This window comes from Cydia amplana, chromosome 26, assembly GCF_948474715.1.
Source record: "Cydia amplana chromosome 26, ilCydAmpl1.1, whole genome shotgun sequence".
In the NCBI taxonomy this organism is placed as follows: Eukaryota; Metazoa; Arthropoda; class Insecta; order Lepidoptera; family Tortricidae; genus Cydia; species Cydia amplana.
In genome coordinates, this window is record NC_086094.1 from 7,373,776 (window position 1) to 7,399,029 (window position 25,254).

The following is a 25,254-nucleotide window of genomic DNA, read 5'->3' on the forward strand; positions in this document are numbered from 1 at the left end:
CACACACACGCTCCCCTTCCATAGTATGTTGTCAGCCCGCAAAAAGTCAAATCGTAAAAATACTGGTGCCGGTTCTATACCTAGTAATAATAGTTCAAAATGTACCTGTGCCAATAACCAAAAATGGGGTTGGCAACTGTCAAAGGTTTGCATAGATGGCGCCATCATAGCTTGCCCCTTTTTAGGATTCAGTACACAAAGGCATCCAAAGGGTAAAAACGGGACCCTATTACTAAGACTCCGCTGTCCGTCCGTCCGTCTGTCTGTCACCAGGCTGTATCTCACGAACCGTGATAGCTTGACAGTTGAAATTTTCACAGATGATGTATTTCTGTTGCCGCTATAACAACAAATACTAAAAACAGAATAAAATAAAGATTTAAGTGGGGCTCCCATACAACAAACGTGATTTTTGACCGAAGTTAAGCAACGTCGGGCGGGGTCAGTACTTGGATGGGTGACCGTTTTTTTGCTTGTTTTGCTCTATTTTTTGTTGATGGTGCGGAACCCTCCGTGCGCGAGTCCGACTCGCACTTGGCCGGTTTTTCTATGGGATTTGACTTAAAGTGCTGGCATCCAGGGCATTAAAAAAAACAAAAAATTGACACAATTCTAGGGATTGACAGGGCACGATGGCGCCATCTGCTAAATACCCAACAAACTGGCCAACCCCATTGGGATTAGGGCACCGAGTGGAGCCCAAGCTCCCCAAAAACTATTAGGAAGATGACGACACGTGCTGGCTATAGGTATATAGATACTCAGAAACGAGGTGTAGGTTGATTTCTAGAAAAGAAAACCAAATAAGTAGATTTTAATTATTTATTATCTGTAAAATTATCGTTTGCGTATACGTTAATACATTCCATGGAGTCCGCCTAAGCTAACTTTGTACCGGATTGAACAAAACAAAGTCAGGGAGTGTCATTAATGTCATTATAAACGCCATATTTTCTTATAAATTTGACATTAAAATCTGCCATGGCAAATCCCATGCAGTTAGCATTTTGCCAATTTCGGTTTTAGCAGTAGGCTCTCAGTTTCTTTTTCCGGTTTTTCAACTCCTCCCCTCCTTTTTCCACCCTTTTCCTCCATTTCATCTCGAGGTATTTGAGTATGACATTAAAATATACGTCATACACTCCATTACACTATCTTATTGAAAAACTGATCAATATCCATAGACTCTGCTCCTTTTCCCACCTCCGTCACTACTTTTCCCACCTCCTCCACTCCTTTTCCCACTTCCTCCACTCCTTTTCCCACCTTATCCACTCCTTTTCCCACCTCATCCACTCCTTTTCCCACTTCCTCCACTCCTTTTCCCACCTCCCCCACTCCTTTTCCCACCTCCCCCACTCCTTTCTCCACTCCTGCCGTCCCGTTACCTGCCTTCTTCTTCCACTTCATCTTGAGGTGTTTCAGTCTGTTGTGTGTGAAAAGAGCGGCGGAGTATGTGAACGTCGCGGGGCAGAGCTTGCATTGGAACGGCCGGATTCCTTGGTGGCACAGCAGGTGCTCTTTCAGGGACTTTGTGGCCTGATAACAATGGCAGAAGGAATATATGTGACGTTATCTATGAAAAGGGACCTTATTGTCGATGGCGCTTACGTCCATTCATCAATCATCAACATTTATTAAGCAAATAGGCCACAGGGGCACTTTCAACAATTTCAACAACAATTTCGGTAAAAGAATCGTCATTTATGGAATGGGGAGTTAAAAATAAGAATGTAAATTGTATAACAAATCCATTTAAAACCAAATTTCAATTGTATACCTTAAAAAAAATGAAAAAAAATAATCTTACTTGTATAATTTGTAAAGGTTCTGTGTAAATTAGTACGACTACCCGTGCGAAGCCGGGGCGGGTCGCCAGGTACTTATATATGACGTTATCTATGAAAAGGGACCTTTTTGTCGATGGCGCTTACGTCATTATTAACGATGCTCCGATATAAATACAATGCCGCGCGACGCTGTGCGGCGTAAGCGCCATCGACAATAAGGTCCCTTTTCATTGATAATGCCCCATATTTCTCTATGGTCTTGGAAGCGCTGGTGGCCTAGCGGTAAAGAGCGTGCGACTTGCAATCCGGAGGTCGCGGGTTCGAACCCCGGCTCGTACCAATGAGTTTTTCGGAACTTATGTACGAAATATCATTTGATATTTACCAGTCGCTTTTCGGTGAAGGAAAACATCGTGAGGAAACCGGACTAATCCCAATACGGGCCTAGTTTACCCTCTGGGTTGGAAGGTCAGATGGCAGTCGCTTTCGTAAAAGCTGGTGCCCACGCCAATTACTGGGATTAGTTGCCAAGCGGACCCCAGGCTCCCATGAGCCGTGGCAAAATGCCGGGACAACGCGAGGAAGATGATGGTGATTTGAACCTCTTCTTCCTGTATTATCCGTATTGTTTTCTGTAATGAGGTGTGCAATAAAGAGTATTTGTATTGTATTGTATTTGTCTATGGTGTTACCGTGAATGACTTCCCGCAGAGATGGCAGACGTGCGGCCGCCGCTTGGGGGCGTGCTCGTGCGCAGAGGCCACGTGACGACGCAGCCCTGAGGCCATCGCGTACGTCTTGCCGCATGTCGCACATTTATGGTGCTTCTGTAATAATAGCACAGAATAAATAATAGTACTAAGTACAGAAGACTCACTCTCTAACAAAACGCGTCTGTTACGATCAGCACAGATATGGCCGCTAGGTGGCGACAGCGCCCCGCGCGGCTTATGGCTTTCCCCAAAATTGGGGCCGAACGGATGTACTTTTAGCTACCTGTAGCAAAGCGACGAAATCGCGGAGTGAGACACGCCTGACAATAGTACTGTTTTTACTGGGTCTCTATTGTTTCCCATATAGTTTTAAGGCATAATGTATTATTTGTCCGAATTTTCGTTAGTTCAAACCATGAGTGCTCACTCCATACATCAGTTTTAGTACCAAAAAGACTATTAGCATCTAGCATCGAGTAGCGGAACTATCAGTACTGCTACTTGACAATAGATGTAGCACCGACCAGAAAGTCTTATGCTGTTGAGATAAGACTTTCCGGTCGGTGCTACATCTATTGTCAAGTAGCAGTACTGATAGTTCCGCTACTCGATGCTAGATGTAGACACTGAAATGAATAGTCTGAACTGATGTATGGGGGTGAGCACTCTTTTGTCTTACTATATTTCTCTATGGTTCAAACAAATGTTTCCATCTTCACCACTTGGATGGTTGGTAGTCCTTGTGGGTTTCTCCAGAAACGTTCTGCCTCGCACAGCTAAACTGTGCAATAAACTATCGCCTGCGCTATTTCCGGACCAATACGACCTTCAAACCTTCAAGAAAAGAGCGTATTCGGGCGTTTTCTAAAATAAATATTGGAAACCCGATTCTCACGGATCCTGGTCTTTTTGGGTTCTTTCAACTCAGAATCACTAGCACATTCAATCCTGATGATAAAAAAAAATGTCCCAAAAATTTGTATGAAAATTGTACATTCCACTACGTCACGTCCATACAAGTGAAAAAATTCTCATAATAAAACGTGACGTAATGGAATGGACATTTTGCGACATCTTTTTTAGGGTTCCGTACCCAAAGGGTAAAAACGGGACCCTATTACTAAGACTCCGCTGTCCCTCCGTCCGTCTGTCACCAGGCTGTATCTCACGAACCGTGATAGCTAGACAGTTGAAATTTTCACAGATGATGTATTTCTGTTGCCGCTATAACAACAAATACTAAAAACAGAATAAAATAAAGATTTAAGTGGGGCTCCCATACAACAAACGTGATTTTTGACCCGAAGTTAAGCAACGTCGGGCGGGGTCAGTACTTGGATGGGTGACCGTTTTTTTGCTTGTTTTGCTCTATTTTTTGTTGATGGTGCGGAACTCTCCGTGCGCGAGTCCGACTCGCACTTGGCCGGTTTTTAATGGTAGGGTTGAGAGTGCTGTCGATTCTGAGTAGAATGAGCCCAAGAATGTCCAGATTTGAAAGAATCGGGTTTTCGATATTTATTTTAGAAAAAGCCCATTCCCATATTAAAGGTCGGCCACACACTTACGCGCGACGGTAATCGCTTACCATTAGGTTTTACGTCTGTTCGTTTGCCTCCTATATCATAAAAAATGCAATAAGATTTTAAGGAACCATAGGTATATGGCCACGCCGCCGCCGGACTCTATTTCCCTACAATTTAGGTTCAAATTTCAGTAGCAAATTATGGATGTTTTTTGTATAGCTGGGCCTTAGGAGGATATAACCTTTGCACACAAATAAATAAAGGTACCTTATTGAGATGTACTACGTTTATATGCATTTGCCGTCGGCTCTCGCTCGGGAACCTCATACTGCACGTCTCACACACGAAGCTGCAACAATCGAAATTGAACCTAATTTCATGGCGGTTAAGGTTCATTATTAACTAGGTTTACGTTTCACCATAGAGTAAAGTAAGTAAAGAAAGAGTGGTAACTCCGTACATCAGTTTTCTTGCGAAAACGCGAGTTATTTCGTAGTCGACATCTAACGTGAATTAGTAGAACTATCAGTACCGTTACTTGACACTAGATGGCATAAGTTTCTTTGCTGACGAAAAATGTACTACTAAAACAATTTACAACTAATATTATAAGCAGAAGGAGTTAAAAATAGAGTTCTGGTGAATCCGGTTATAATATTAGCTAAAAATAGTCGAGCATTAGAGTTTTACTTTGCCGCGACATCTATTGTCAACTAGCAGTACTGATAATGTCCGCTATTTTGACGCTAGATGTCGACTACGAAATAACTCGCGTTTTGGTAAGAAAACTGATGTATGGAGTTACCACTCTTTCTTCACTACATTAACTACATAGTATAAAACAAAGTCGCTTCCCGCTGTCTGTCTGTATGCTTAGATCTTTAAAACTACGCAACGGATTTTGATGCGGTTTTTTTAATAGATAGAGTGATTCAAGAGGAAGGTTTATGTATAATTTGTTAACCCGTGCGAAGCCGGGGCGGGACGCTAGCTACTTATATTATGGTATAATAATAGAGAAATATAGTAAGACAAGAGTGCTTACTCCATACATCAGTTTTGGTATCAAAAAGACTAAAAAAAAACATTAAATACATAGATTGCTCACTCCATACATCAGTTTTGGTATCAGAAAGACTATTAATTTCAGTGTCTATATCTAGCATCGAATAGCGGAACTATCAGTACTGCTACTTGACAATAGATGTAGCAGTACTGATAGTTCCGCTACTCGATGCTAGATGTAGATACTGAAATTAGTAGTCTTTTTGATACCAAAACTGATGTATGGAGTAAGCAAGCAATCTATGTATTTTTTGAAGTGAAAACTTCTTTAGCGGCGCTGTGCACTTTTTGTGATGGGGAAAAAATGTTAAACTCGTAACAGGTGTCACGTGACCGTAAGACGGACACGTGACCTGATCGAAAAACTGTTACTTCAATGTCATTGAGTTTTTCGTTATTGATTTAAATGCCATCTAGTGAGTTTCGATCTAACTGGTATTAATATAACTCGAGTACTAACAATGATGTGCTTAGGGGTTTCAAGTAATGCGACGAAATAACGCTAGATGGCGTTAACTTCAATTATACATAGTGCTGCAGACATTTTGCAATAATGATTGAGTTTTCACTTCTGCCGGCACTCCCTGAGTGCAACCCGTTGTTATTTTCTCTATGGTATAATACTCACGCGTATTGTTCCCGTGGTGTGTGCTTCAGGCCTAACAGATGCTGTTTGAGAGTGCTGGGATTTGCTAAATGTAGCTCGCACTTCTTGCAATACAAGTCCGGGTTCAAGTCGTCCAAGGTATTTATCTTCTATAACAATAAGTAGAGTAGGTATTTGACTGTATTTAAAATAAGTTAATTTACACCATGTATGAAATAAAGCACCAGAATATTAACCTTTTCGACGCCGTGTCAAACACAAAAGCTGTCACGCTGACGCCACGTCACCGAAGTGTCAAAACTGAAATTGAACTTTATGCATATGCACGTAGGTCTATGTTGCTCTGTAGTCTGTGACCGATTAATCCGTCTTTGGCGTTGATTCTACGGTGCGGATATATCGGTCATTAGCGTCCAAAAGGTTAATAGAGAAACGTAGACAGCAGTTATTTTTAGACACAATTTCTATTTTAAAACCCTTATAAAACTATAAAGAGTAGGTAATTTGATTGTGACGTCACATGCTAGTGTTTCATATAAAATCCATAGTAGCAAAATCGTTTTGACAGTTCGAAAAAAGAAACTGATTTGACTAGTACCTAGTCAAATACCCAATTCTGGCTTTCACTACGAAAGGTTCCTTATGCCAATGGGACCCCAGGCTCCCATGAGCCGTGTCAAAATGCCGGGACAACGCGAGGAAGATGATTTGAGTATCTTATCACTACATAGTATAAAACAAAGTCGCTTCCCGCTGTCTGTCTGTCCCTATGTATGCTTAGATCTTTAAAACTAGGCAACGGATTTAGATGCGGTTATTTTAATAGATAGAGTGATTCAAGGTGAAGGTTTATGTACCTATATGTAATTTGTTAACCCGTGCGAAGCCGGGGCGGGCCGCTAGTATAGTATAAAACAAAGTCGCTTCCCGCTGTCTGTCTGTCCCTATGTATGCTTAGATCTTTAAAACTACGCAACGGATTTAAAGCGGTTTTTTAATAGATAGAGTGATTCAAGATGAAGGTTTATGTATAATTTGTTAACCCGTACGAAGCCGGGGCGGGTCGCTAGTATAGTATAAAACAAAGTCGCTTCCCGCTGTCTGTCTGTCCCTATGTATGCTTAGATCTTTAAAACTACGCAACGGATTTAAAGCGGTTTTTTAATAGATAGAGTGATTCAAGATGAAGGTTTATGTATAATTTGTTAACCCGTACGAAGCCGGGGCGGGTCGCTAGTATAGTATAAAACAAAGTCGCTTCCCGCTGTCTGTCCCTATGTATGCTTAGATCTTTAAAACTACGCAACGGATTTAGATGCGGTTTTTTTATTACATAGAGTGATTCAAGATGAAGGTTTATGTATAATTTGTTAACCCGTGCGAAGCGGGTCGCTAGTTTATATATGACACCGTAAGATTGTGAACCCGTTAGTTTATAATCTAACGTAGGTTAGGTTAGGTTAGATTATAATCTCCCTACCGTCAGTTTATAATGTAACTAGCGAGATTATAATATGACGAGTGTTTACAATTTTACGGTGACATATATAGATTGACTCCTACTTAAAAAACATAAATCAAATTTGATTAAAAAATTTTGTTTATTGTATTAAAAGTCAGATGAAGTTTATTTTTATTGCAGATCTACCCATAAATAAGTGTAAGGCGTGAGTGGACGCTCGCTCGGCGACGCGTGCAGCGTGGCTGTGGGCTCACGCGTGATGTGAGCAGCGTGCACTAAGGCCGCTCCTATACGTGCGCATTTGTTCAACATGCACGCCGCTCGCCCCGCCCCGCTGCACGCACAACAAGAGCGCCCACTCAGGCCTTACACTAAGGGTTACCTTTTTATTATGTTTACGCTTGAGGTGCCACCTGAGAGAGGCATCGTTGCGACACACTTGCCTGCAGGTCTCGCATGCAACAGGACTGGGCTCGACATGCATCCTGTAATGATACCCTTTTCAATACCGTGGGCTCGAGCAATAGTAGTTTTCACACCTCCTATTCGGAAAAGAGCTTATTCTTCCCTGCTAGGAGGGATCAAAGTGGCACTTTTCCTCCCTGCTAGGAGGGATCAAAGTAACACTTTTCTGTTCTAGCACACTATTTTTACATTTTTTCGCACATTATTTTTTAGCTTAAATAATCTGTTTAAACATCAGATTGTGTCAACATTATTTTTTTTTTCCTCAAGTTGGTGTGAAAAGCAGTATGTGATCACTTGTAACACAAACTACGTAGGTACTATTGTGTTACAAGGGATCAAAATGATATATTTCCGTCAAGGTACATTGAATACTGAATGAAGCGATGGATTCTACAATCCTGAGCGTAATGAGGGATTCAAGTGTTAACGACCAAGACGAAATAATTTGGATACCGTGTGACACATACTGCTTTTCACATCAACTATGAGGAAAATAAAAAAATCTTAGTGTTGACACAATCTGATGCTTAAACAGATTATTTAAGCTAAAAAAATAATGTGCAAAAAAATGTAAAAATAGTGTGCTAGAACAGAAAAGTGTTACTTTGATCCCTCCTAGCAGGGAGGAAAATAGTATTTTATGCAACCGTTGTTTAAGAGGGGTCAAAAAAGGCGAGTGGCGTGAGTAACAATTTGAGGCGAAGCCGAAAATTGTTAATAAAGACGCCACGAGTATTTTTTGACTCAGTTAAACAACGTTGCATACAATACTTTTTCTACGACCAAACACTTACTTTGAAATAAAATTGTTAATTTAACAAATATTTTTCATGTCATCTAGTGGACTTCTACCTACGGTATCTACCTGTTTTTAGTGATTCTTGTGCTATTACTGATATTTCTTCAGGCGTAGAGATACTAAGTTTTATTCTTCATCCATTTTAACTTGAAAGATACACTGTTTTTTAACACAAAAGTTAAGTTTTCATTCGACAGGCACAATAGTATTCATATTCAAGATTCACAATATTCAAGAAGTAGCAAAGAAGGGTACGAGCGGGAAAATAATGAATGAAATTAAAAAAAAAAACATGTCTATGGTTCACTTATTTGTCAGATATGACATTCACACCCATAAGCGAGAGCGAGAAAGATATATTTCTTTCTTGCTCTCACTTATGGGTCTCACTCAAGGTCGCGTTGCGGTGCGACAGTGTGTTACGACTATAAGGTTGGCAACAATGTATTTTTTAAGTGGCCATTACACGAAGTATCGTAAAAAAGCCAAAAAGATACTGCGTATATTATGCACAAATGCTTTTTTAGGGAATAGACTAAAGACTTGTCTTGACAACTTTAAGATAGGGTTTTAAAGATTTGTGCACGACCCTTTAAATGACAAATAAAAGTACGGGAGTAGAAAAAGCTCTTTTCCGAATAGGTAGTGTGAAAAGAAAATTTAAAAAAGAGCGTTCTTGAGGGACAAGACAGGCAATGCGACACTATGATTGGTTGAATTTATTTGTTGCCCACCATAATCCGTACTAATTTATGGTGGGGAATAAAAAAATGAGACTGTGACAAGGATAAACAATAATAGCGCTTTCGCTGCTACTCCTACTGAAAGATACATAAGACTATCCCGTTCGGTAATTTCCCCGCAACTCTCATGCCTGATCCAGTTAGAATATTAGATTCATGAGCCACAGAAAATTAACTGCCATCTTTCGACAAAAGATTAAAACTGTTAGAACGCCATTTGATTTTTCATAATTTTAGGATAAATAAATTAGCAGTTATTCAAGAAAATAGGCAAAAAATGATCATCCCCCCCCCTTATCTCCGAAACTACAGGGTCTAAAATTTTGAAAAAAAAATACACAAAATAGTTCTTTACCTATAGATGACAGGAAACCTATTAGAAATGTGCAGTCAAGCGTGAGTCGGACTTAATGTACGGAACCCTTGGAACGCGAGTCCGACTCGCACTTGGCCGGTTTTTTTTTTAATTAAGGTTGACAATCCATCGAAACTCAGTGAACATCCTAATGTACATTGGGCGGTACGAGGTTAGTATATTAGTATACTGCTTACATAGAGACATGGTATTGTAGGCCGAGTTTGTTCTTCAGAGTTTTGTCGCAATGTGGGCAGGGCACGCGCGGTCCATCTTTTTTCTTACACTTCTTTTTTCTAATCCTGAAAATTGTTAATAGGGATTATTACTGCAATGTTCTGCCGCCAGAGTGCAGCACTATAGTTCGTTTTTTTAGCATTAGAAATAAGGTAAACAATCTTGACGTGTCTTTATATTGAAAAACACGATTTAAAAATAAATTATGGCAAATATGTAACAATTATGAATCTAATACGATCATTTATATTCTTCTGCTTTCATAAGTAATAGTTACCTACTGATTTTTAAAAAGCGTTTTTCAATTAACCTTTTAACCGCCGTAGACTGATATATAAGACATACAAAATCGGGCTCATCTCGCCGCTGTCTGATAAATAAGACAAAACTTCGTGCAACTTCGTACCCCCCGGCGACACGAGCACGCTCGATGACGTATTCTATAGCGGTTAAAAGGTTAAAAGACATGTCAAGATCGCTTACCTTCTTTCTAATGCTAAAAAAACGAACTATAGCGCCTTTAGTAAACCATAGAATAACTTATACATACTGTATACCTTAAACTGTTTCTTAACAATTTTCCAAGACAATCAAATATGACATTGATACATCAAGGCGGTTTGTTTACAAAGGGTCTACCGGGAATCGCGAAATCGAAACTCGGCTAACTGCCTCTTTATCGCTCGAATATGCAAGAGTGATGGAGAGGTTAGATAACAGAATTTCGACTCTCTCGTTTGCGGGAGACCCTTAGATTGTGACTTATTTTGGGAGTGGCGCCCCATTCGCCGAGTTTCGCGTAATGTTCCCTATTTCACATCACCTTGGGCCCGTTTCTCAAAAGCTTGTAACTTGTATTACAAGCGGATGTCACTGTTTGACAGCTTTTGTTAGAAAGGGACTTAAACTTGTATTACAAGTTACAAGCTTTTGAGAAACGGGCCCCTGTTCGGAAATAGAAGATTGTGTACGTGTACGAGGGAGCAAAATTACATATTTACGGCAAGGGCGTACATTGGATCCTGAACGAAGCGAATTCTAAAATAGAAACCTGAGCGTATTGAGGGATTCAAGTGTTAACGCCCAAGGTGGAAATAATTTTGCTACCATGTGACACATACTGCTTTTCACATCACATATGAGGAAATTATTATGTTCCAAAAATGATTTAACCAAAAAAAATTTATGCAATAAAGAAAAAAATAACATGTCCTAGAACACAAAAGGGACACTTTGATCCCTCCAGGCAGGGAAAAAAAGTGCCACTTTGTTCCCTTCTAGAGGGGAAGGAAAAACCCTTTTTCACACCTCCTATTCAGAAAGCTTTTTCTTCCCTGCTAGGAGGGATCAAAGTGGCACTTTTCCTCCCTGCTAGGAGGGATCAAAGGAACACTTTTCTGTTCTAGCACACTATTTTAAAAAATTTTGCACATTTTATTTTAGCTTAAATAATCTGTTTAAGCATCAGATTGTGTCAACACTAAGATTCTATTGTAGAATCCATCGCTTTATTCAGGATTCAATGTACGCCCTTGACGGAAATACAGTGTGGAAAGATAAGTCGGGCCCTGGAGGGAAACTACCTTAAATCCTTAAGCTGGCTCATTTTACTTAAAGGAGACATTCCTTTATTTTTAAAAAGAAACAAAACTGCATTCAAAGATTTTCTAAAACTCGCTTGCCTCGCCCGGGACTCGAACCGACTAAAAATTCCAAAAAATAAAAACTCGCAATTTTATTCTACTAGTCGATACAGTTAATGTTAATGATAACATTTCTCCAAGAAACATTAGGTCTTAAACTCGTCTGTCGTACAAAATATCCATAAAATGTAATATTTAGTACTCAAGATTTTTTTAGACAAGCGAAATTGAAGAAAAAAAGAAAAATACTTTGAATGCAGTTTTGTTTCTTTTTAAAAATAAAGGAATGTCTCCATTAAGTAAAATGAGCCAGCTTAAGGATTTAAGGTAGTTTCCCTCCAGGGCCCGACTTATCTTTCCACACTGTATATCATTTTGATCCCTTGTAACACAAACTACTATTTCGAATAGGTGATATGAATTTTTGAAAAGGGTTTTTTCCTGCTAGGAGGGATAAAATTTATCTTGCAAGAGTTGACCAAGACAAATATACATAGCTTGTTAAATAAAAGCTTGTAAAATAAAACGACTCACCGTGTTTCTAACTCGAACTCCTCAAGAGTGCGCGCAGACCCTGGGAAAAATTCGAATTCACCCGCTCGCCCCGCACCCGCCTGAAACGACGATACCCCTGCCGCTAATAGGGTATTTGACTGTATTTAAAATGAATTATTTTTTCTACTCCCGAACTTTTATTTGTCATTTAAAGGGCCGTGCACACACCTTTAAAACCCTACCTCATAGTTGTCAAGACAAGTCTTTAGTCTATTCCCCAAAAAAGAATTTGTGCATACACGCAGTATCTTTTTGGCGATTTTACGATACTTCGTGTAATGACCAATTAAAAAAAATATTGAATGAAATACAGTGTTGCCAACCTTATTTTAAATGTCATCTCTGACAATTCTCTGACAAATAAGTGAACCATAGACATGTTTTTTTTTAATTTCATTCATTGTTTTCCCGCCCGTACCCTCCATTTTTGCTACTTCCTGAATTAAAAGTTAAATTTACAATTTTATTTCAAAGTAAGTGCTTGGTCGTAGAAAAAGTATTGTATGCAACGTTGTTTAACTGAGTCAAAAAATACTCGTGGCGTCTTTATTAACAATTTTCGGCTCCGCCTCAAATTGTTACTCACGCCACTCGCCTTTTTTGACCTCTCTTAAACAACGGTTGCATAAAATACTATTTTCTACTCCCGTACTTTTATTTGTCATTTAAAGGGTCGTGCACACACCTTTAAAACCCTACCTTATAGTTGTCAAGACAAGTTTTTATATAGTCTATTCCCCCAAAAAAGAATTTGTGCTTACACGCAGTATCTTTTTGGCGATTTTACGATACTTCGTGTAATCACCACTTAAAAAATACTGAATGAAATACGGTGTTACCAAGTAAGTGCTTGGTCGTAGAAAAAGTATTGTATGCAACGTTGTTTAACCGAGTCAAAAAATTCTCGTGGCGTCTTTATTAACAATTTTCGGCTTCGCCTCAAATTGTTACTCACGCCATGACGCCACTCGCCTTTTTTGACCCCTCTTAAACAACGGTTGCATAAATAAAATACTATTACACCCAATTACACCATGTTTGAAATAAACCATCAGAAGATTAATAGAGAAACGTAGGCAACAGCATAGAGAAATATAAGTAAGACAAGAGTGCTCACTCCATACATCAGTTAAACTATTAATTTCAGTGTCTACATCTAGCATCGAGTAGCGGAACTATCAGTACTGCTACTTGACAGTAGATGTAGCAGTACTGATAGTTCCGCTACTCGATGCTAGATGCTAATAGTCTTTTTGGTACTAAAACTGATGTATGGAGTGAGCACTCTAGGATTTTTTTTTCTATGGTTTACCTCAAAACTATATGTTTTCGGCACCACTTTAGCTGCATTTTCTGCTACCATTCCCTTTGTTGTCACTTTTGTTGTCGGAGCTACTATTGTGGCCTTTGCTGACGGTGGAATTTTTGCTAACTGTACACTCTTTGGTTGTGGTTTTGCTATAATTAAATCTTTTGATGTTGTGTTTGTTTCCGGCTGAAAAAATACGTATAAAATGTTGTTAGAAAGAAATTAGAGCTTTACAATTTACATGCAAAACATATATGGTTAATGTGGCTAATTCAGTCACAGGGACTATTCCGTCCACATGCGTATAAAAAATCGGCCAAGTGCGAGTCGGACTCGCGCACGGAGGGTTCCGCACCATCAACAAGAAATAGAGCAAAAAAATCGTGTTTGTTGTATGGGAGCCCCCCTTAAATATTTATTTTATTTTATTTTTAGTATTTGTTGTTATAGCGGCAACAGATACATCATTTGTGAAAATTTCAACTGTCTAGCTATCGCGGTTCATGAGATACAGCCTGGTGACAGACGGACGGACGGACGGACGGACAGCGAAGTCTTAGTAATAGGGTCCCGTGTTTTACCCTTTGGGTACGGAACCCTAAAAAACATCTGCTATTGATTGCTGAAACTAAAAGCAATCGCTGCTTTGTCGATGATATGTATTATCAATTTTGTTCGTCGTTCGAATCGCTAGTAGACGGAATAGGCCCTATGACGGAATTAACCCCATTAACCTTGCTAGCTATAGCTATAGGCTAGGTAGCCCTGTAAGCAGTACCGAGCTACTAACAATGGCGATGCATGCAGCTCGGGTGCGCGTATTGTTTACCTTTTTAGAATACACCCTCACTTGACTATTCGAGACACTTTGTGTAACTGGCACTTTATTTAATACATTCTGCGATGCAGATTCAGAAATAACTTTAATTGGCACACTTTGTTTAACAACTGGCACTTTCTTTAATACATTCTGCGCAGGTTCAGAAATTTTAATTATTATATTTTGCAACGGTGAAGTGGATCCTCGTAATGGATCCGTGGATCCGTCTTTCATGCCCAGGCAAGGATCCGGATCCATGTGGCTGTCACCAGCACAACTCAGGGTGGAGTCAAAGTTAGAGTTGTGGCCATCTGTGTTGTCAGTCTCAGTTTTGACATGTACTTCGTCGTCCAGAAATTTTACCTGAAAAAAAATTGGTATGATCATGTTGATTTAGAAAAATCCCCTACGCTATATGCCAAAAATGGAGTATGCTGAAAATAAGAAGAATTGAGAAGACCAGGCATTCCATAATCAGAGGAAAAACAAACATTAGAGATGCACTAAGCCAGGCCCAGAAACAAAAATGGAGATGGGCTGGCCACGTTGCCAGACTCCAGGACGAGAGGTGGACCTTACAAGCGACAGGCTGGAAAGGCCCAGACGGCAAGAGAAAAAGAAGACGGCCATTGGCACGCTGGGCTGACGACATTATTAAAGTAGCGGGGGTCAACTGGATATGGGAGGCCCAAGACCGCACAAAATGGAAAAAGCTGGAAGAGGCCTATACCTCCAAAGAGGGTTCTGGTGAAATTTAGATTCAAGCATAGGTTAAGTTACTAATACTTTAAAATCCATGTTATGAAAAGCAGAAATAAAAGGCTTTTTTAATTTCTTTTTATTTATTTATATGCCAAAAAATCTATTTTGTGCCAAAAGGGTGGATCAACTATTTCTTGTTGTTATTCTGTCCGGTCAGCCAGGAGACAATAGTAGCATAGTTTGTTAGAAGACATTGTACACCATGCACCTTTTTCTGACACGCTTGGCAGACGACTCTCAATGGTAAAGTATAAGTATCACAAAAAAACGTGGGATTCAAAGACCATGCGGTGGTCTTTGAATCCCATCAGATCTGGGTCACTATAAACCGCATCCGAACGGGAGTAGGACGCTGTAACCAGAACCTTCACAGATGGGGAATCTCGCCGACACCAGCCTGTGACTGTGGGGAGCCAACCCAAACAATCCCTCACATAATAGGAAAATGTCCTAGAAGGCGATTTGCCGGAAGCATGCAGGACTTGTTGGCACTCACACCGTAAGCAAGGGATTGGCTACTCAATTTAGATATTAAATTGTAAATATTTCATTTCTGTGTAAATTGTAAATTAAGTGTAATTGTTTATTCAGGAATAAAGCCATACGACATAATAATAATAACAAAAAAACGTGTTTGGTGAATTTAAATGCCTAAAAATCAGGTTTTAAAGAGTAACCCAGGAGAATGTAACCATGGCAACGAGTGACAAGAAATGTCGATTCGCCCAAAAATGCCTTACTTCAGTTTGGAAAAGAGTTGATACTCTTCAAACTGCTGGATCGATTTCTATCAAACATAGCCAAGAACCACCGCAAGGACTGTCTTTCACGTAAAAAACTGCATCGAAATCGGTCCATCCGTTGGAGAGTATGATGCCAGGGTGCCACAGACAGAAAGACATTGCCGTCAAACATATAACACCCCTCGTTTTGCGTCGGGGGTTAAAAACGATCCGAATAAAAACCGGCCAAGTGCGAGTCGAACTCGCGCACGAAGGGTTCCGTACCATTACACAAAAAATGGCAAAAAAATCACCTTTGTTGTATGGGACCTGCACTTAAATATTTATTTTATTCTGTTTTCAATATTTGTTGTTATAGCGGCAACAGAAATGCATCATCTGTGAAAATTTCAACTGTCTAGCTATCAAGGTTCATGAGACACAGCCTGGGGCCCGTTTCTCAAAAGCTTATATCTTGTAACACAAGCGGATGTCACTTTTCGACAGCTCTTGTTAGAAAGGGACTTCCACTTGTATTAAAAGTTTCAAGCTTTTGAGAAACGGGCCCCTGGTGACGGACAGGACAGACGGATAGTGGAGTCTTAGTAATAGGGTCCCGTTTTTGCCCTTTGGGTACGGAACCCCAAAAATATGTGAAATATCAACTCACCTCTACAGTTGCCGAAGAATAAGACTCCAAGTTGGTTGTGGGCGGCTCAATTCCTAGTTCAGTTTTGACCGTGACTGGCTCAGGCTTGGCTTCTAGAATCTAAAACAAAGTTCATTCTAATAAACCAATCTAGCTATTACTGACATAGTGAAATATAAGTTATATAAGTAAAGAAAGCAGGGATGTTGCGAACATCCGCATCCGCAATCGCTGAACTTCCGCATCCGCATCCGCATATTTTCAACATCCGCATCCGCATAAAATCGATGCGGAGTTTAATGCGGATGCGGATGTGGAACAGGTCGGTACAGGAACGTCTTAGCATCGGCGGTTGTGCTAGACTGCTAGGTAATTTAGTCATTAGCCAAAACAACCTATTAGAAGTGAGCAGTCAAGCGTGAGTGGGACTTAATGTACGGAACCCTTGGAACGCGAGTCCGACTCGTACTTGGCTGGTTTTTTGAAATAAAAATTACTAATATGTAATATTTGAGCTTTTTTATGTACCTATCTTGACATCCACATCCGCGGATTAAAAAAAAATCGGCATCCGCAACATCCCTGAAAGAAAGAGTGTCCGTATATCAGTTTTCTTACCAAAACGCGAGTTATTTCGTAGTCGACATCTAGCGTCAAGTAGCGGACATTATCAGTTCTGCTAGTTGACAATAGATGGACAACTTACCGGTTGGAAACTATTAGTTTGTGTTCCTGGTTTGTTGCATTTACTCAGTATATACTTGAAAGCCGTCACACCCTTGAGTGCCGTTTGCTGGAAGTCATGAACTGCCCGCATCAGTACCTCGCAGTCGCTGCAGTACAGCCATTGGTAGACTTTTAGCTCCGTCTGTAACATACATAAAAAAAAAATCGACAATGTCACACAGAACCGAGCCTCGAACTAAGCAAAGCTTGTATTATCAGTACTATCATTTACATATTACAAGCTTTTATTTACTTTCACCTGTCCCGTTGTCTGTCTGTCTGTAATCAAATCTTGCAAGTTAAATTTGATCCACTTCCCGGTTTCCGATTGAGCTGAAATTTTGCATACACAATGCAATATTATGGTACCATCGAGCTGATCTGATGATGGAGACAGGAGGTGGCCATAGGAACTATGTGATGAAACAACGCAACCTAATTGTGTTAGGGGTTTTTAAAATTGTCTCAATGAGTATTAGTTGTCTGTCATAAGAAAAGTACAGTCAACGATAAAAGCTTGTACCAACAATGAAATTAGGTTGAAAGGTACCAATGAGGTTTCCGAACTTATGTAGGAAATATCATTTGATATTTACCAGTAGCTTTGAAGCTGACCGGTGAAGGTAAACATCGTGAGGAAACCGGACTAATCCCAATAAGGGCCTAGTTTACCCTCTGGGTTGGAAGGTCAGATATTGATAGCATTGCGTTGGAGCGGCGCCAGCGGTAATTTTTTTAAGGATTTCTAAATTTCCTGAGCGTAGTAGCGGGGAGGTGGGACAGTGGCCTAATCAGGCACTGGTCCTCGCTTCACTTAGGTTTAGGTACTAATATAGTTGTTTAAGTATTTTTTGTTTTTTGTTGTTACTAACAAACTATGGACTTAAGTCTGAACTAAATGCATTTTATTTATTTTAAATATTGCTTACCGTATTTGTAACTGGAGATACAATAACTTCGAGTAACCGTCTGTGCTCGGCGCTCAGCGGTGTCAAAGGCGGTTGTTTAATCATGCAAATTATACAGATGAACACCATCGTGCATTTCTTTATCTACAATTACGACAACTAAAAGCTTCTTCAAGTATTCGTAAAAATATAACAGAAGAAAATAAAAAGGAAGATGGAACAAGGATTTGATTGATGATTTTGATGGATCGACGAACGTTCAGATACTTAGGAGGTTGACATGTAAGGCGAAGATAAACTTAGTAAGATGGCAATGGAACTTTTCTTCCTTTACAATTACATGAATAATAAAGGCTAAATGAATCTGAATCCCTTAGTTATATTCAATATCAAGTTTTAACAGTGTCTATTTATTTATTTTTATTATCGTAATTTTTTGCACTCGTTTCATTCTAACGTGGGTTATTATCGGAATGCACTTTCAGTCATGCAACATGACGCCCTATTATGTCAGTGTCATTGTCAGGGGCTGTTATTGTTTTTTTTTATGACCTGGTTACGAGACCTTTAAGCCAAAAAGAGTTAGTTTAATAACAAAATTATTAAATTAAATTATTTTGACTTAATAAATATAGTGTGTCAAAGGTCTGTTTGATTTCAAACATAGACAGAGAGAATCATACTATCTTTGTCTTACACTAATACTACTAGTACTAGCACCCAAAGGAAAAGGATGAGTATAGTTTTTTTTGTTCCTATTTACTGACAAGATTTGGTTGACCCAGTATAATATAATACTCAACTATTAATTTTATAATTGTTCAAACCAAATTATAAGTAAATAAGAACAAAAAAAACTATATTCATCCTTTTCTTTTAGGTGCTAGTTGCTAGTACTAGTGTAAGATAAAGATAGTATGATTCTCTGTCTATGTTTGAAATGAGACAGTCCTTTGACAAACTATAGTTGGTCAAACCAATTTGTCAGTAAATAGGAACAAATAAAATTATACTCATTCTTTTCTCTTGGGTGCTAGTACTAGTTCGTGAAAGACAAAGATAGTATGATTCTCTCCGTCTATTTATGTTTGAAATGAGACAGTCTTTTGACAAACTATAGTGTGTAGATCTTTAAAACTACGCAACGGATTTTGATGCGGTTTTTGGGGTTAGATCCATGTATACATAATTACGAATAAATAACAATTTACAGTTGTAAAATCATTTATTATATAAATGTTATAACACGAATACAAAACTAAAAGTAAACTACAATTAAAATAACTAAAGCTAAAAATTAAAAATACTTATCTATCAAAATGTTGTGCCCTTGGTAGGCCCATCACAATTACATGTTCTGTAGGTCATAAAAAACTCATGTAATAACCGCTTTACGCGAGGGATACGTTCCGCAAAAAATCACGTTATGTGAAATTAGCGTAGGAACTACCCCGGAATTACCCTATATCGGGGTTGACGGGGAATCCCCTACTCATCAATTTTTCAAACAGAATGGTCAGAGAACGCGGGGATTTTCGCAACTAAAGAAACTATGACTGCATATTTTTAAGTATACTCGTGCGAACCACTGACATATATATCTCAGGACTAGCCTTATGGGCAATAAGAATGGAGCATGAATGGGGCCAGTACAGCGGTGTGAAAACGCTGCATCGCGATTGGTTGATGACTTCGCATCACGCGCGCGCGGCGCCGCGCGATTGGCCGCAACAAGTTGCGTTAGACTACACGATTGGCTCGATACGTGAGTGACACCGCTGAACTAGTACCATTTTAAGTGCACGTAAGGCCAGTCCTGAGATATATATGTCAATGGTGCGAACCCACTTTCTGAGTAGAAAAAGTCACGAAATTCAAATTTTCTAATGGAAATCAACCTTTCGCGCGTACATTTTTTTAAATTTGCCGCCTTTCTCCACTGGCGGAAATGGCTTGCCAAACTATACATAAGCTATCCGCGTAATTCGACGCATTTTAGCGCGAATTTTGAAGTTCGCATTAAAGCGAGACCGCGATCTTTAAAACTACGCAACGGATTTTAATGCTGTTTTTTTTAATAGATAGAGTGATTCAAGAGGCAGGTTTATTTATAATTTGTTAACCCGTGCAAAGCCGGGGCGGGTCGCTAGTTATCATATAAAACCTCACAGCTAAAAATAATGTGATTTCGTATTAGTAGGTCTATTACATTTTAAAGTCAGCATGGCTACATACTTATGCGCATTTGTATTCATTCGCATAAAAAATCAACTTAGGTCAGTAGTATTACGGTATTAAGAACAAAATTAAAGTAGATGCCGAAGGCGGTGAAAAACGGATTTCTCCGCAGACAGATTTGACAGCGGTACAGTATCACATTTTCATTGTAAATTATAGAAATAACACATGTAGGTTAACATCTACTGATTTCTGTATAAATTCGTTTATGGTGTTTTAAGCCGCCCGACGCTGAAAACATTTTGCTACAAATTCGCACATGTATGGTTTCTCGCCAGTGTGAATACGCTAATGTTTCTTCAAATTGTCCGAATCTGAAAAAACTCTTATACAAACTTCACAGGAATACGGTTTTTAGGGTTCCGTACCTTAAAAGGAAAAAACGGAACCCTTATAGGATCACTCGTGCGTCTGTCTGTCCGTCTGTCACAGCCCATTTTCTCCTAAAGTACTGGACCAATTACGTTGAAATTGGTACACATATGTAAATTCGTGACCCAAAGACGGACATCATACGTGTTTACGTAACTTTAATTCATTTGTTTAAATTAATTTTAAACACGGAGGCCACTTTTGGGGGGTAAATGAGAAAATTATAAAATAAAGTTTTTTAAACTATATTGTGTTACATATCAAATGAAAGAGCTCATTTTGAGAATCCCAAATATTTTTTTTTTTGTAATTTTAAAATAAAACGTTTAGAAGTTATTTACGATAATAGACAAAAAATTACCATTCCCCCCTTTATTTCCAAAACTACTGGATCTAAAATTTTGAAAAAAAATATACATAATAGTTCTTTACCTATACATAGATGACAGGAAAACCTATTAGAAATATGCAGTGAAGCATGAGTCGGACCTCTATGGGTCTGATCCGACCTCTACGGGTTTTTAAAGGCAATTCACTCGCGTTTCACATATAAAAAAATCATTGTTAAAAATTAGGTAATGTACGGAACCCTTGGAACGCGAGTCCGACTCGCACTTGGCCGGTTATTCTTATTTATGTACTCGTTCTTCGTGTCTCTTCAAATATAGTAAACGGGCGAATTTTCTTTCACATGTTTCGCATTCGTAGGGCTTCTCACCGGTGTGGCTTCGAATATGGTTATTCAATCGGCACAATTGCTTGAATTTTTTACTGCAAATATCACAGGAAAACCTCTTTTCATCGGTATGAACTTTTTCATGTTCTTTCAACGCATCTAATTGCGCAAACTTTCTTATACACTTATCACAATGATACGATTCTGTAGTGTGGACATTACGTTTATGCAAATTCAACGCGCTCGATTGTGTAAAACGCCTTTGACATATATCACATACATAAGGTTTCTCACCAGTGTGTATTCTCTCATGCGTCCTGAGATTGCCCGCGTCCGTGAATCGTTTATCACAAATTTTGCAGGAAAACGGTTTCTCACCCGTGTGACTAATGCGAACGTGTTTCTTTAGTTGGCACGATTGTGGGAACCGTCTATCGCATATGGCGCAGGGGTAAGGTTTTTCACCGGTGTGAGTTCTCGTATGAAACTTTAAGGAGTTCCGGTGCACAAACGTTTTTTGACAAATATCACATGTGTAGGGTTTCTCGCCACTATGAATGCGCTGGTGCCTCTTCAGATCGTCCGAAGTCCGGAATTTCTTTTGACAGGTGCCACAATGGTGAGGTTTTTCTATACCTGCAGAGGTTTGAGCCTCACGGTGGGGTACTTTCTCTGAAACAAGAGAAGTATAGAGAATCTAGTAAGCACACTCTAAAAAACCATTGAAATACTTCATTTTACACGTGAATAAAAAGTAGAGATGATTTTTTAAAAACATAAATTTTTCGCTGAACAATGATCACACGGAGGAGAGTTGGAAGGGGGGGGGGGGGAAGGGACAAATCGGTGAATCAAATTCCTTCGCAATGAAAGTGATTTATCAATTACAATGCTTGTTTATTGTAAGTATTATGGATTTTGAAAAGAAAGAGTAATTTATTTACAACTTTTATTAGAAAACAAAAACATTTAATAACATTGAAATATTTTAAATAAATAAAACAAGCATTGGTTTCCTGGACTAGGATAAAGGCGGGCTAAATGCTAAAGTTCCCTTACTATATAAGACGATGGCGTCGATGGCATATATTTTAGACCATTGAAATGTTTGTTAGTTAATGCATATGGACTCAACTATTGGTTTCAACAGCATGCGTCCGGGTATGTTTCTTCAAGCTGCCTAATTCTCTATACGCCTTCTTACATATTTCACATAAATACGGTTTTTCACCAGTGTGAACCCTTTCGTGCTTCTTTAAATTGCCAGAATCCGTAAACTCCTTCTTGCATACTCCGCAGGAATATCGTTTCTCACCCGTGTGTATTCTTTCATGTCTCTTTAAAGCATCCATTCGCGGAAAGTCCTTTTGACACGTTTTACACGTGTACGGCTTTTCCCCCGTGTGTACTCGTATATGCTGGCTGAGCGCACCAGATTGTCTGAACTCTTTTCTACAGATATCGCAAGAAAATCTCTTTTCACCAGTGTGAATTTGCTCATGTTTCTTCAAAGTGCTCAATCGTGCAAACTCCTTTTTACACGTTTGACAGGAATAAGGTTTCTCACCCGTGTGCGTTCGTTCGTGATCTTTTAAAACTCTTAAATCTGCGAATCCCTTTTCACACATTTCGCAGGTGTGTGGTTTCTCCCCAGTATGGGTTCTTTTATGTTGTTTTAGCGCAACTAATTGCGCAAACCCTTTTTGGCAAATCTCGCACCAGTACGGCTTTTCCCCGGTGTGAACACGCTGATGTCTGGTTAATTCGCTCGGGGATGAGAATCGTTTATCACACACTTGGCACGGATGTGGAAGGGGAGTAGCGACGCTTTCTTCTAAATGAACTCGTTCATGTCTTTTCAAGCCGACCAACTGTGTAAATGCTTTCTGGCATGTTTTGCACGAATACGGCTTTTCTCCGGTATGTAGACGTTCATGTTTCTTCAAAGTACCCGAGAGTCTGAAACGCTTATCGCAGTTTCCGCAGGCGTAAGGTTTCTCCCCGGTGTGAAGTCGCTCGTGGTTCTTCAGCGAGTTCTGTTTGGCGAAGCGCTGCTCGCACATATTGCAGGCGTACGGCTTCTCCCCGGTGTGTATTCGTTTATGCTCCTTTAAGTTGCTCAATTGCTTGAATTTTTTGCCACATTCGCATTTGTATCGGTCTGAGGCGGAAGTGGCACGTTTATTTCGGACGGAGACTTCGGCAGAGCGGGATTCTTCCCCTGGAACAAAATACTGAAGTGACACCAGGGTTTTTCGTCAATAGGGAGGATTACTGCAATGTTTTGCCGCCAGAGTGCAGTACTAGCGACTTAAGCCATAGAGTAACTTATACATACTGTACCTTAAACTGTTTTTTGACAAGTTTTCACAGACAATCAAATACGACATTGATACGTACATCAAGGCGGTTTGTTTACAAAGGGCCTACCGGGAAACGCGATCGAAACTCAGCTATCTGCCTCTTTATTGCTCGAATATGCAAGAGTGATAGAGAGGTTAGATAACTAAATTTCGACTCTCTCGTTTGCGGTAGACCCTTAGATTGTGACTTATTGTGGGAGTGGCGTACCCTACGCAGAGTTTCGCGTAATATTCCCTATTGTTCGCTCTGCTCACGACACACGCTTAGGAATTGTCCAACGTGATTCGCTGTCTAACATCAGATTTGTTAGTGACAATTCTGTACTTAGTACTCCTTATCTAATATGTTTAGTTTTGTTTGTTATATTGTGTTATATGGAAGCGTTGGTAGCCTAGCGATAAGACCGTGCAACTTTCAATCCGGAGGTCGCGGGTTCAAACCCAGACTCGTACTTACGAGTTTTTCGGAACTCATATACCATTATATTTGATAATAATAACGAGTCGCTTTTCGGTGAAAAAAAAAAAAACATGTGACAGTGAGGAAACCAGACTAATCCCAATAAGAACTAGTTTCCCGTCTGAGTTGAAAGGACAGATGGCAGTCGTTTTCGTAAAAACTAGTGCCTACGCCAATTCTTGGGATTAGTTCCCAAGCGGGCCCCAGAATGCCATGAGCAAGATGTCATTATACAGGCCTGTAGCCCAGGAACTATTTTTTTGTATTGTTAGGTATTTGTCATAATTTTAACCTTTTAACCCAACAAGCGCCAAGTATCGAATACGTAAATACCCTTTTAGTCTTTCTCATACATAACCCTAACAAATTTCAAAAGTATGACAATCATCCGAAAAATTGTATTGTAGTACGGGCGATTTTCCGCAACTCGACGTCCTGCGCTTATTTTGCGTGGAAAAAAACACGTAACTGGACGGGGAAGAAAAACCGGCCAAGAGCGCTCACTCCATACATCAGTTTTGGTACCAAAAAGACTATTAATTTCAGTGTCTACATCTAGCATCGAGTAGCGGAACTATCAGCACTGCTACTTGACAATAGATGTAGCACCGACCGGAAAGTCTTATGTTGTTGACACTGAAATTAATAGTCTTTTTGGTACCAAAACTGATGTATGGAGTGAGCAATCTATGTATTTTTTTCTCTATGCCTTTATGCAATACGAAAAGCCATAAAAACAAAAGAGCGTATATTTTTGGCATTTACGTTGGATTAATAACATCATTTTTTTTACATTAATGGCATAATTTCATAGAAGTTGACGTTTAAAATAACACATGCACTTCTGAGCTGTAAAAATCGCTGCAGAGTAATATTGGTCTGACTCTACAAAGCTTAGAAAAAGAGAGTATGACTATCAAAATGGCTACTAGACAAATGTATGAGTAAACTATCAAAATGGCTACTAGACAAATGTATGAGTAAACTATCAAAATGGCTACTAGACAAATGTTTTTATAGCGTTAAAGAATATTTGACATGTGAAATTTAGATAATAGTGAAATTGTAATTGTTCGTAATTTAGATTAATCTTTTATCCAGTATTCGTATGTATAGTCGTTTGTCATTTTAATATTATATTTTAGTTTAGAATTGAGCAAAATATTGGCCAGCCCTCTGGTCCCTTGTGGCGTCTATAAGGCGAGCCGCATTAGCATTGCGATTCAACGTGGCAATGCGGCCAGCCTTCTAGGCACGTTGCCCATCGTTGACTTGGAGGCCGTTTTTCA

The 25,254-nt window shown here is 39.4% G+C and overlaps 3 protein-coding genes across 3 annotated transcripts; all 3 read right to left on the reverse strand.

The window, feature by feature from the left end:
* Nucleotides 1–1,146: 1,146 nt before the first annotated feature.
* LOC134660105 (myoneurin-like) lies at nt 1,147–16,389 on the reverse strand. Its single transcript, XM_063515806.1, has 6 exons — nt 16,384–16,389; nt 16,244–16,342; nt 14,165–14,452; nt 13,273–13,455; nt 2,483–2,617; nt 1,147–1,539 (listed from the first exon to the last, which is right to left on the reverse strand). Exons 1-6 carry the CDS (start codon nt 16,387–16,389, stop codon nt 1,147–1,149), a joined length of 1,104 nt encoding a protein of 367 aa, XP_063371876.1.
* Nucleotides 16,390–21,092: 4,703 nt separating this feature from the next.
* LOC134660106 (zinc finger protein 135-like) lies at nt 21,093–22,228 on the reverse strand. The gene is made up of 2 exons (XM_063515807.1): nt 22,202–22,228; nt 21,093–21,839 (listed from the first exon to the last, which is right to left on the reverse strand). The coding sequence occupies exons 1-2, from the start codon at nt 22,226–22,228 to the stop codon at nt 21,096–21,098; spliced, it is 771 nt and encodes a 256-aa protein (XP_063371877.1). The 3' UTR covers nt 21,093–21,095.
* A 12-nt stretch (nt 22,229–22,240) lies between these two features.
* On the reverse strand, nt 22,241–23,368 carry LOC134660108 (zinc finger protein 583-like). Its single transcript, XM_063515810.1, has one exon. The coding sequence runs from the start codon at nt 23,203–23,205 to the stop codon at nt 22,273–22,275; it is 933 nt and encodes a 310-aa protein (XP_063371880.1). The 5' UTR covers nt 23,206–23,368; the 3' UTR covers nt 22,241–22,272.
* Between the last annotated feature and the right edge of the window lie 1,886 nt (nt 23,369–25,254).